The 11401-nt window shown below is 43.3% G+C and overlaps 2 protein-coding genes across 2 annotated transcripts; one reads left to right on the top strand and one right to left on the bottom strand.

The window, feature by feature from the left end:
- The first annotated feature begins 363 nt into the window (after positions 1-363).
- On the top strand, positions 364-8050 carry LOC105564832. Its single transcript, XM_012017545.1, has 4 exons — positions 364-774; positions 3584-4064; positions 4159-4674; positions 4774-8050. Exons 2-4 carry the CDS (start codon positions 3724-3726, stop codon positions 5072-5074), a joined length of 1158 nt encoding a protein of 385 aa, XP_011872935.1. The 5' UTR covers positions 364-774; positions 3584-3723; the 3' UTR covers positions 5075-8050.
- Positions 8051-8802: 752 nt separating this feature from the next.
- On the bottom strand, positions 8803-11180 carry LOC105564833 (splicing factor 3A subunit 3). Its single transcript, XM_012017546.1, has 2 exons — positions 10858-11180; positions 8803-10734 (listed from the first exon to the last, which is right to left on the bottom strand). The coding sequence occupies exons 1-2, from the start codon at positions 11068-11070 to the stop codon at positions 9445-9447; spliced, it is 1503 nt and encodes a 500-aa protein (XP_011872936.1). The 5' UTR covers positions 11071-11180; the 3' UTR covers positions 8803-9444.
- Between the last annotated feature and the right edge of the window lie 221 nt (positions 11181-11401).

Consider the following 11401-nt stretch of genomic DNA (forward strand, 5'->3'; position numbering starts at 1 on the left):
TGGCAGAAACTCCGCTGTCTCATAATAGGATCCTATCGCACAATAGAGGACTTTCCTCCATTTGAAAGTGCAGCTTAGAATGCGTACAACTCGAACTGTTCGTACGTAATAGAATAAGTAATTAATATTCTTCTCTTGGCCACCTGGATAATTAAAGCGTTACAAACTAAAAGAGTAAATGAGTAAATCGTTTAGATTCGATTGCTTTTGTTCAACGTTTATGTCTGGGGGAGCGAATCAGGAGGCTTCTTTCGCGCGCCCGGTGGCCAGTCCCTACGAAACGGGCCTCCGGGCCCAGCGTGTCCCACGCGACGCTGATAAGGGATGAAGGAAGGGATGCGGCCGTTAGCTCACGGTAGCGAGAGGAGGTCCGAATCGCGTGGGGTGCGGCGAAACTAGAGGAGAGCACGGCTATCGATCGATAGCGACGCCTGTGCAGTGAGCGAGCCCGAGCCACGATCGACGACCGTAGAACCCAGGGGAAACAATCGCGTCGTCTCTTCGACGTGGCTCTCGGCGCTCGACGTGGCGCGCACGGGAACGGTGCGAGTGTTGACAGTGGTTCGTCGGTCCCCTTGACGTGCCGTGCTCCAGCCGGCGTTTCCGTGGCACCGCTCATCGCCCTCGCGCGTTCCTGCCGCGCGAGAGCGGCTTCTTCCTCCGCGGCTCCGCCGAGCCGCGCACAGCCGGCTGACAGACACGCCGTTCGCGACGGCGGCATCCTCGGCACGGCGAGGCACGTCGTCATGTGGCCGACGGCGCGAGGTACATTAGGTGCGCCGAGAGTGGTGAATATTCGTGCGTATTTATAGAACCGCGCCGGTTCCTCGCTTCGTTATCGGGTGCTCTCCCATCCGCCGCCGACGACGACGACGCTTTTTCAGCGGCGCATTGCAATCGCGATGGCAATCAGGTCCCCCGAGAAGATACGCCGCGACTCCCCGACGCGGTTGATACAAATTGGCTGAACGGCACACGCTGCCTGTAGCACCGTTTAATTAGCGTAACTCGTGACGCGTAGTTGCGCTACAATAACAGTTAGCTCGTATGATTATGCCTAGTTTACAGGAAACCGCTGCGGAGGCGAGTCGAGTCGAGTACAATTACGTGCATATTTCTATGGAAAAATGGTCGCGCGATGGGGAAATTGATTTTAAAAGCGAAACGGGGGTTTTCGAAGAGCACGAGAGGACCCGCGTTAAGTCGGCAGAGGTTGAGGGGTGTGCATTTCGTTTCTAAAATCCGTGACATTTATACAATGGAGAGTATAATTGATTTAATAGAAAGTACATTTGAACACACTCGCGCAAATACGAATATTTCCGATAGTCGTACATCATGATGAAAAGTGTTTTTTTTCCTTCAGTTTTGCGTTCGTTAAAAATGACATTTCTCCCGTAATGTTTCTTACATTAGAAACATCGGATATTTTCAATATTTCAAGCCACATACCCTTTATAGCCACATACATCTTTCATACATTATTCTTTTCTATTCTTCTACAGTACGTTTCTAACACACAAAGGTCAGTAACGTTCCAAGTGTCCTTACTCAAAGATGATATTAGAGAGAGATTTGCTTATTAGAAAACGTATGATAATTTATTCGATTTGCTCGCTGGGTGACACGCGCGACCCACTAAGTGACCGCGAAAGTCGATATCTGGCTGATGAAGGTGCAGATCGAAGTATCAATCTTGGAAAAAGTTCCTGAACCTTGACTTCGGGGGAATACATAATTATCGATTACGTAGCTACATATGTTGATGTCTATACACGAGTTGCGACGATGCTTAATTCTCAGCTAGCTTCAACTTAGAAACCGTTCATTTCTACGACATAGAAAGGGGAGAAAAAAAAAGTTAGCCCTGGTTATAGTTAATCGATTCTGAGATAGAGATAGAAATAGATAGGCACGGAAAGAGGGAGAAAAAGGGGGAGGGGAATAGTAGAATACTAAAATTCATACGTGTCGTGTATTTATCGTCGAGTTAAATGTCGAGTTTTTAGAATCTTCTTAACGTGTTTGTTACATGAGGAACTAATTTCATTGGCATATCCTTTAAAACATTTGTGAATTGTCCCTCAGAAAAAAGTCTATCTGTTGCGCTTCCTCAATATTGGACATTTTAATAACTACAGCTCGAATATCATCTCAAGAAGGTTGAAGCCCATTCGACAGCCCATTCGTAGAAAATGGAGCGTCTTGCCGTCTGTCTACTGCACAATCGCTGTACATTTCATCCCAAACGACACTCTAAGATGTCTTTTAGACATGCGTGCTGCATGGAATTTTGAGATTAACAATGATCAAGCTAATCGACCATGACTGACGATGTGTTTTTAACGCAGAAAATTTATTGCGAAGAATATTACCTCAGCCGGGGTTTGAACCTGGACCTCCCTACACTCTAGGCGGCTGAGGTAATATTTTTCGCAATAAATTTTCTGTGTTAAAAAACGCATCGCCAGTCATGGCCGATTAGAAGTTTGTTCATTGTTAGTCATTTGCTGGCGTCAGATAATTCTTGATGGGATTTGAGACTGCCCAGTGAGAAATGATTCGTCGATTGACGTTGAAATGATGTCGAATCGACGTCAATTCGACGGTGTCGATCGACGAATCATTTCTCACTGGGTGTTTAGAAAAATGATAATTTCGATAGTTGCACATCGAGACGTACTGATACCTTTCGTTGTATGATATTCTGGCTTCGATAAAAGTTATTTAGTGTCGTGATACAAAACGTGCTTTCACTTTCTCTGATATCGGACATGTCATATCAGGCGTATACATCACGAGACGGTGTGCACTTCACCACGCCTACACGTGGTGTGACGGCGTTGCAGGGCGTTTTAGCATCTTTACCTGCGCATTACAGTTCTATAGATTAGATCCAAGACTCGCGATTAGATAATAGTTTCGCCATCTATACGCTAATCCGCAACATGTGGTACCATGTGTAATCTATAATGTCTATTAACATTACGGTCTCGCGCCATAATTATCCTCTCAGCTATAAATAAATTTACTCTTTTATACTTGCATATTTCATTAAAATAAAGCTGTAATAATAGTAGACTCGCGTCCTGCAAAAACCGCACACGTTTCTAGCTGACCCTCCCGTCTGGTCACTGCATATTAAATTATGACGTGGGAGCGAAAAGTCGTACAATTCATATTTATAGCGTGCCTGTATCGAAATAAGTTTTTACTGTCGCACGTCGAATCCGATTGATGAAATGGGCTCAATAATAAGTACTGTAACTTATTTTAGGCAACAACATGTTATGAGGTCAATTTTTATGGAGTATAGATGTGGCTATTTAATGATGAGAGAATACTAAAATAGGGGAGTCTTCGGTATATTTGATGTATTTCATCATATGCTAAAAAAATCATTGTCCCCACTTACACGCGATATCAGATTAATAGGACTCCTTCCAACGTTATGAATCAAACATGGCCGCCATAATAGAATAGAAGCTTTAAGTGGCTCTTGGAAAGGTTTCGGTTTAAAAATGAATTTTTCCTTATTCTGGACTTTTGTCGTCTTTATCTCTAAGCTGTCTGTGTGTCACAGTTGTTACTCTGGAAACGGAGAAGAAGCGTCGGACGTTCGGTATGAGGTAAGCTGGGGCCGCAGCGGAAGACATTGGAACGTGCGACGGAAAGGAAGATACGTAGATAGAAAAACGGACGTCGAGTGCGAACGAGTGCAAAATGTCCGAAAATGAGACGAAGTCGGCCTCGCCGATACCCACGGTGATGTGCGCGCAATGCTGCAGCAACGACAGCGGTGGTGATAGCGGTGGCGGCGGCGGAGGAGGCGGCGGTGGTCTGGGGACCATGCAATGCCCAGCCTTGCAGGTCACCTCGCGGATGCTGCGCTCGCCGAGTCACGAGAGCGTTACCACCGATCTGTCGCTCTTCAGCGTGTCGTCGATCGCCAGCGATCTGCGCAGCGCCAACAGGTTGGTCACTTTCAAGTCCTACAGCGACGCGCAACTCACCGGCCGGGGGCCCTCACCGAAACCGGACTCCCGACAGATTCAGGGTAACAGGTTCGTATAATCGCTATCGTGCGCGATAAAGAGATACGGCTATCTCACATTGACCTTTCATTTTATTTGGTTGATATTATGCACTTGTCCATAGGCCGGCGGACATTCCCGAGATTTTATGGTTCGAGGAGGAGAACGAACTGATCCGCAGCTGCGGCGTTCTATCGTCAGCATTGGGACTGCGCAAGAGCTTCAGCACGAGCGACGTGTCGCAGCTTCCCAGCCCGGACGCGGCCGGGGCCGGTGGCCTACGAACGGCGGTGTCCGCGCTGGCCCTCGACACTGCCCAGCGCAACACCCTGCTGCTGGAGTCCTGCAGACTCGACCACGCTTCGAGGTCCTGCAGCACCTGGGTCGCCGTGGGCGAGCCCGTGGCCAGCACGTCCCAGCTTCCCAGCCCGCACGGCGGAGCCGCGCAGGAACAGCAGCCTCAGCAGCAGTCGCAGTCGCAGCAGCTCCAGTCGCAGCAGTCTTCTTCGAATGCTCAATCGGTGCCGCAACTACCACCGCAACCACCGGCACCGCCGCCACCACCACCCGTGCCCTTCACTGGAGCGGACCTCGTCAGGTCCGTCAATAAGAAAGTCCGACAGAACTACATACGACGAAGGTCAGTAGCCGATCCAGTCTTTCCTCTTCGAGTCGCGTTCCGTTTCAAGTTTCATTATAAAACAGACAGAATTCGAGTGTTCCATTCATGTTCCATTAGGCTACTAACCACGTACCGCGCTTTGGAGCGCCTCTCGCAGAGCGAATTTAATCTAGACCAGCTGGAAGCGGCGGCCACCGCGGCGCAAAGCTCCCACGGAGCCACTTTGCTGGTGCCCGGCACGACCGCCGGGGTTCCTGGTGCTTCCTTGATCGGACGGAAGGAGCGGAATCACGCGCTGACAGTGCGGGACGTCGAGAGAGAACGCGGAAATCAGCTGTCCAAGTATGAAAGGAACATGATGATCTTTAATTGGCTTCACACTTTGGACGACAGCGCGGTCGTAGACAGCGTCGAATAAGGGACAGGGGGAAAAACCTCCCCAGCATCTCCCGCAACTCCGACAACGTGCGACCTATCGTGCCTAAGTCTCTTCCTCCTCGACTCGATTACTCTATCGAAGACGCTTCGTTGACATCATACTGTCGCACCTCGGAGAATACCGCTAATATGTAAGACTTCTGAGCTTACTGTTAACTATATTGAGTTATGACGTCTAAAGCGAAAAAATATCTTTCTCTTGCACTATTCATCGAAATAAATTAGTTTTTTTTTCGAATGCTCCTCACTCTCATCTTTCGTAAGATGGAAAAAAGTGCATAAGACTCCGCTCTTGGTCCCCTTCTTCGTTAATCTCTCGTCTAGCGGATGCCGGGCTTGCTCAGATCACTCTCTGTTGAACGGTCAAAGCGTTAGATGTCAAAGCGTTTATTTTATCCTTCCCTCGTGTTAAGATATCAAGGGATGCGCTTAGGTGCAGTCAGGGGAGAGACGAGTTAATATTCAACAGAGATGAGATAGAGTGTTCGTCAGGCGAGAATCAATAAATTATGCAATTCAATCTGAATGTATACTCAATATTTTTATAACAAAAATAGGCCTCGTAATTACGATTAGGTTTTACAGCTATTAATATCTCTTGAATTGAGAAGAGATTCCGACATTTTAGCTTATTTTATTATCCTCTAAGTTTATTCTATTGAGTACAAATAGTAGCATGGTGTAAAGAGACTAATTTATTCCAATGTACGTTGCGAGAATAAATCGCTTCTATGAATGTGATGTATAGTATGGTCATATCATAAGCGTGATCTCTCGCGTCTGATGTCATAATGCAATATGGCTGCAATAATGAGCCAGGAGCTATTAGCTAAAGTAACTATCGCAAGACATCCGTCCCTCCTCGTCCAGCGATTGGCGTCGCTTAACGAGTGTATCCGAAGCATTTCGTATAGAGCGAAATTCCATTCCATCGGCCGCATACAAAGCGCGTACGCATGCAAGCTGTGGGCCTTATAGCGAATTCGGTCGGATTACTCCACACTGATGCGCACTGAAAGGCACATAATTATCTAAATTCTAAAACAAAGGAACATACATAAACATGTGATAACGTAGATTAAAACATAAGAGACGTGTGTTCTCTTACGCGTTGAAGGGATGAAGCAAAAGGATTGACTCTTTTTGTCGAAATAGTAAATGTGAAAAAAAAAATTTTAAACATAAGTTTTGCACTTTCACAGGCACACTTTTTGAAGACGTATTCCAAATCGTTTGAGAATATTATATCTCTCGAAATACCCCGCCGGCCGTTTAAATCATTTTTATGACAAAGTTAAAACTTATTTAAATCCAACTATATGTAAAAAAACTCTCGGAAGCGATAATGAGAGAGAAAGAGGAAAGTGGCGAGAGACAAAATTGCGCGTGTTTCTTGGTAAGTGAAAAAATATAACGTAAGTTTATTTTCGCTGATATCCAATAAATCGTTATATTATTTAGCAGAAAATGTCGACTATTTGAAAACACTTACGTTCTGCCGTTGCACTTATATATCACGAATAAAACAGTAGCCTGTATAGTACGCATTAGTCTGGAATAGTGAAACCAACTAAATTGATTATTAGAAACAAATTGACGACTTGGAGAAATATCCCCAAGTGCAGTACGATGAGTGTACACGTGTACGTGTACTTTTGGCATTCTAGTGATGAGCTGATTATAGAAATCTTTTATTCGTATCTCATCCGAATAATTCATTGGTTAAATTAAGGAAGTAACTTCGGAGATTAGAAATATTTCTACGATATAACGATAACAACATGAATACAATATTTTTATGCGAGATCTCATGAAACTTTTTCGTAGAACTCTTCTACAGGTCAGTATTCGCAAATTCAGTTTGCCAAAAGATTCAATAGAATGGAGTAGAGACTGACATTAATAATCAGTAATTTAACAGTTAGCAATTCTGTAGCGAAGTTTGCATTGAAGAAAGCCAACGTATAAACTGAAAGAATGTACATACATCTTGTGTTACGTACGTAGACACATATCGATGAGAAATTTTCAGTCAACGGAACGTAAAAGCGTCGAGCGGTACCAAGCTGTTGCTTAGAGTGACGAAATTTTAACAATAACTGTAGACTGAGAATCTTACAATCGTTTTGCATTTCCAATTTGCATGGACTCGAAAAGGATATCGTGTATAAAGATTTAACAATGCGAGACGCAATCCAAAGGAACCTTACTTGTGAAATGTGAACGATGATACGCACGATTCAGCGTACGAACTTTTGTGATTGTATAACCGGCATGAGAAGAACTAGTCTGTGAAATTCCGTTTATTCTGAACGTTACACGAAGGAACTTGGTGCCGGGGTAAAATGTTATTCAGAGTGCACGCCTAAAAATATTTAATTCTATGCGTGTACCTTATGAAAATCTTGATTGTCCAGTGTAAACAGAAAACCCGGAACAATGTACTTCCTGCCTGACTAATTAAACGACAGATCACATCAGTATTACGCGCCGCGGCCCAGCGAGATACCAAAGTGTTTTTGGAATAGTAAATGGATGTGTGATGACACATACAATTAATGTGCTTTTATGTATGTTAAATGTTTCCTTCCTTCCATATGTAATATTCGCTAACGTCGCGATATTATCTGGTACAGAGAACAAATATAAGATTTATTAAGTATTCTATATCTATACACACGGACCTTGTCTTTGTAATTAAAGATAAGAAATATGAAAGTAAGAAGAAAAAGCAGGTAAGGTAACTGTCGCGACTGTCGGATTCTATCTATTAATATTTTATAGAAGGAAAGAATCCGAGCTTTTGCAATTTTGTGGCATAATTTTTTTATCGAGTGCCTAGAGTATGAAAGATTTATAAGGAAAGACCTCTATTATAAGATGGGATCCTAATGTGAGATAGCAGGTTTTCAACGTCCAAATTCAATCACAAATCTTTTTTTCGCAACGATTACACGATCTAACAATCAATTTTACACTAAACAGATTTCACTCCAAGGGGAATAAATTTATGGTGGAACCAACAGGTGATGCAAATTAATTTAGCAGAAATCCCGCTATCTCATATTAGCAGTTTATCTCATAATAGGGAACTTTACTCTATTACTGGCAATTTAATTTAAGTTTTGGAATATAAAAGTTGTATTATTTGTTATTTATTATTTCAGTAGAATTTTTAACAAATTATTATAACAAATAATGAAAAATAAGAATCACAATCCATGCACTATGAGAACAAAGTTCGGAAATGTGCTTTTCGTTTGGGCCACGTTTATTTTTATCAAAGTAAATAACGGTAGTTACAAAGTTATCGATTAGAGACGAACATTGAACAGCCGAGTTTTAATAAAATATGCTTCTAATAGTATAGTGAAAAATTTAGCACAAAAGCAAAACAATTTGCATGAGTTATCCGTTTTTACAACATAATTATTTTCAAGCTCAATATAAGTTCCCAAGCTTTTAATATATCTAAGTAGATATTTTTTTTACATTGCAGCCCACTTTCGACGATCTATAATTTGCAACGGAATTCTATTTATAATTTTATACGTACCCTATAACGTGAAGAACTTTTGAAAAATCACAATACACATGTATAGGAAATACACATATACACACACGCATTCACACATAAAATGTAGTAAATAAAATTATATAAATATAGTGTTCTACCTTGAAGTCTAATACGAATTATATTGTCTATAATCATGGACTTGAAAATGTACTTTTATTGAATGCAAGCAGAACGCTTGGATATAACGTTAGGTATCTCTTAAACGTACTTAAACCAATTTAAACACAATTCATCTAATGGAATCGATAAGATATATTACTATATTTTAAAGTTTGGACGTAGATAAATCGAAAGCACTCTAGTCCAAAACAGAAATGTGGCTCGTATATGTGATGGATGTACTGAAAAGCGGAAATGTACATCATTTCTGAGAATTTTTACATTTTTATTTTTTATAAAATAAATAATCTTATATCTAAACAAATATGAATTCCACTTTGACTGTTCAGGGGAATAGCTTTTTAATCTTAAATGACTTTAAATCTATAAAAATCTTATTTTTATTTACATCTCTTTTTATTCAAAATAACCTCAGAAATGATCGTCTGAAATAAAATTTCTCTCTATGCATATACAAGCATATGCATGTAAATAATATTGCTCTTTGGCTGTATACCAAGGTACTAAAGTAATTTAACAAATTTCAAGACAATTGGATGGGAAATCATTTCACTGGTGAAAACGCTTTAATAGACAAATGGAATTATAAAAAAAAAGAGCGATATATATGATAATTAAAGTGTACACAGTAAAATGCGACTGAGATGTACAATTTAGAGTAGACCTTGTCTCTTGAGATCTTCATATGTTTTACGATTGACTACATTGCCAAGCGAATCCTCGAATTCTTCTTCCTGTTCCGGCTGCCAACGTTCGGCCTGTTTCTGAGCCTTGAGCTTCTCCCACAGCGCAAGGGCGTCTTCAATTTGAGTGACATTCGCAAAGTGCGCTGTGTTCGGAATGCCAAGACAACGCATGCCGTGCGCGTGTCTCCACTCCGCAAAGTGCCTCTGGAATGCCTTCGGGCCTTTGTAAGTGAAGTTACCACAAATCTCGCAGTTGTAACTGATATTTAAACCGTGCAGCTTGTACAGCCAGTAGGGTATGGGCTTTCCGTCCCAGCCCAGAGGTAAATTCTTCGGGTTGTAGGGCACCTCGTTATCGTCCTCCTCTTCCGATTCGCTCGCACTTGCTTCCGCGTCGGAATCTCCCCTCTCGCCTTCGGTTCTCGCTTGTTTCCTTTGCACGTTTTCCTTGGTGGCCACTCGTTGGCTGGACACTAGTTCAGCAAGCTTGTACACGTGGGCCTCGAGTCGCGCAATCTCCTTCTGTTTCTCGGAATCTTTGTTCTTAGCCGACTTGCCCTTTCGATTCTTGGCTAATAAACTGGGATCCAGGGAGGCTTCGCCCTTTGTACTGAAAAGTCTCTGCGCCCGTTCCTCGAGCGTACCTCCGCACTTGAGCCCTAACGCCATCAAAGCCGACTTTAATCTGTCCAATCCGAGAGACGCCAACTCCTCCCACGACGAGAACGCGGACAGCTCCAAGTGCGCGCCTACGTGAGTCAGAGCGCTACCAGTTTCCTTAGGCCAGCCTGGAAAAGTGTTCTTCTCCCACTGAGCCAGAAAATCCTTGTTGGCGTCCTCAATCTCTGTGCTTATGTCGAGCAGAGGCCTTATTCTGTTCAGATACTCTGTCAGGTACCCTAAAAGGGACTCGACGTACCTCTGATACTCTGCGTTCTTTCTCTCTCTAGGAATGTCGAATAGGTGGTCGAAAGTCGACAGATAGGTTATATAATCGATCTTTTCGATGCCCTTAAGGTTGATGTACTTCTGATAACACTCGTGTAGATCAAGGTACTTGCCGTAACCTTCCTCGTCCGTGAACTCGACGAGATTGGACAGCTCCTCGGTTGGGTTCTCTCTCATCTTGGCCAGCTCCTCGAATTCGACGGACATGGGCACGCTGATCTCGTTAGGATGCCGCCGATAGAATTCCTTTATGGACTTCAAGCGCGAGTAAAATTCGGAGAATTCGTTCGGGCCAGAGAGCGCTTGAACCTGCAAACGATAAGCTACGAAGTAGAAACACGCCAGAATCCGTGGAGCCAGTCGTCGGGAAGGTTAGTGATGGACAAATTGAATCAACGTGTTTTCAACCCGCTATATCTAACGTCAACGTACCTCCTCCTTTCTCTGCCCGTCCTTGTCCTCGTACAAGTCCTGCAGATGCATTGTACTGTCCATGAACTGGTCCAGTAGCATTTTCAAGCGATGCTCCGAGTTGATGTTCTCGCGATGTCCCGCCTTCTTGTGCAACATCTCCTTCACCATCGCGTCCATCAACCGCTCCCTTTCCTCGTGATACCGTCGTTGCTGCTCCAATATCGTTTCCATCTCTGGCCGTAAATTCTGTTCACTTTGATCCAACGACTAGAGCACGTCAACCAAATCAAAATGGACCTTCACCAAGCTACTAGAGCCTAAACTAGAACGGAAGTCGGAACGGAACCCTCGGTCTGTGTGCGTTTAGTCGTTGGTGGCGACATCTGACGACACGCTTTCCAAATACCAACTACGTGGAGGTACGAATTTATGTTAATTGAAACTGGCGCTCATTTGCTAGTTTTGGCTTTCCCCTTTATTAAAAAATATCATTAAAGTTTTGCCAGCAGAAGACATTTCTGGTACGAGGAATAGTATTCTACATTCCAAGTATCACAAATTG

The sequence above is a fragment of the Vollenhovia emeryi genome, unplaced genomic scaffold, assembly GCF_000949405.1.
Source record: "Vollenhovia emeryi isolate VEMERY1.0 unplaced genomic scaffold, V.emery_V1.0 DF939159.1, whole genome shotgun sequence".
Lineage (NCBI taxonomy): Eukaryota > Metazoa > Arthropoda > Insecta > Hymenoptera > Formicidae > Vollenhovia > Vollenhovia emeryi.

Bases quoted from the DNA above. Each gene is read 5' to 3' on its own strand.
- LOC105564832 (XM_012017545.1), top strand. From the start codon at position 3,724: ATGTCCGAAAATGAGACGAAGTCGGCCTCGCCGATACCCACGGTGATG. The intron at 4,065-4,158 runs GTTCGTATAATC...ACTTGTCCATAG, and splicing joins CGACAGATTCAGGGTAACAG to GCCGGCGGACATTCCCGAGA. The intron at 4,675-4,773 runs GTCAGTAGCCGA...ATGTTCCATTAG, and splicing joins CAGAACTACATACGACGAAG to GCTACTAACCACGTACCGCG.
- LOC105564833 (XM_012017546.1), bottom strand. From the start codon at position 11,070: ATGGAAACGATATTGGAGCAGCAACGACGGTATCACGAGGAAAGGGAG. The intron at 10,735-10,857 runs GTACGTTGACGT...TATCGTTTGCAG, and splicing joins ACGGGCAGAGAAAGGAGGAG to GTTCAAGCGCTCTCTGGCCC.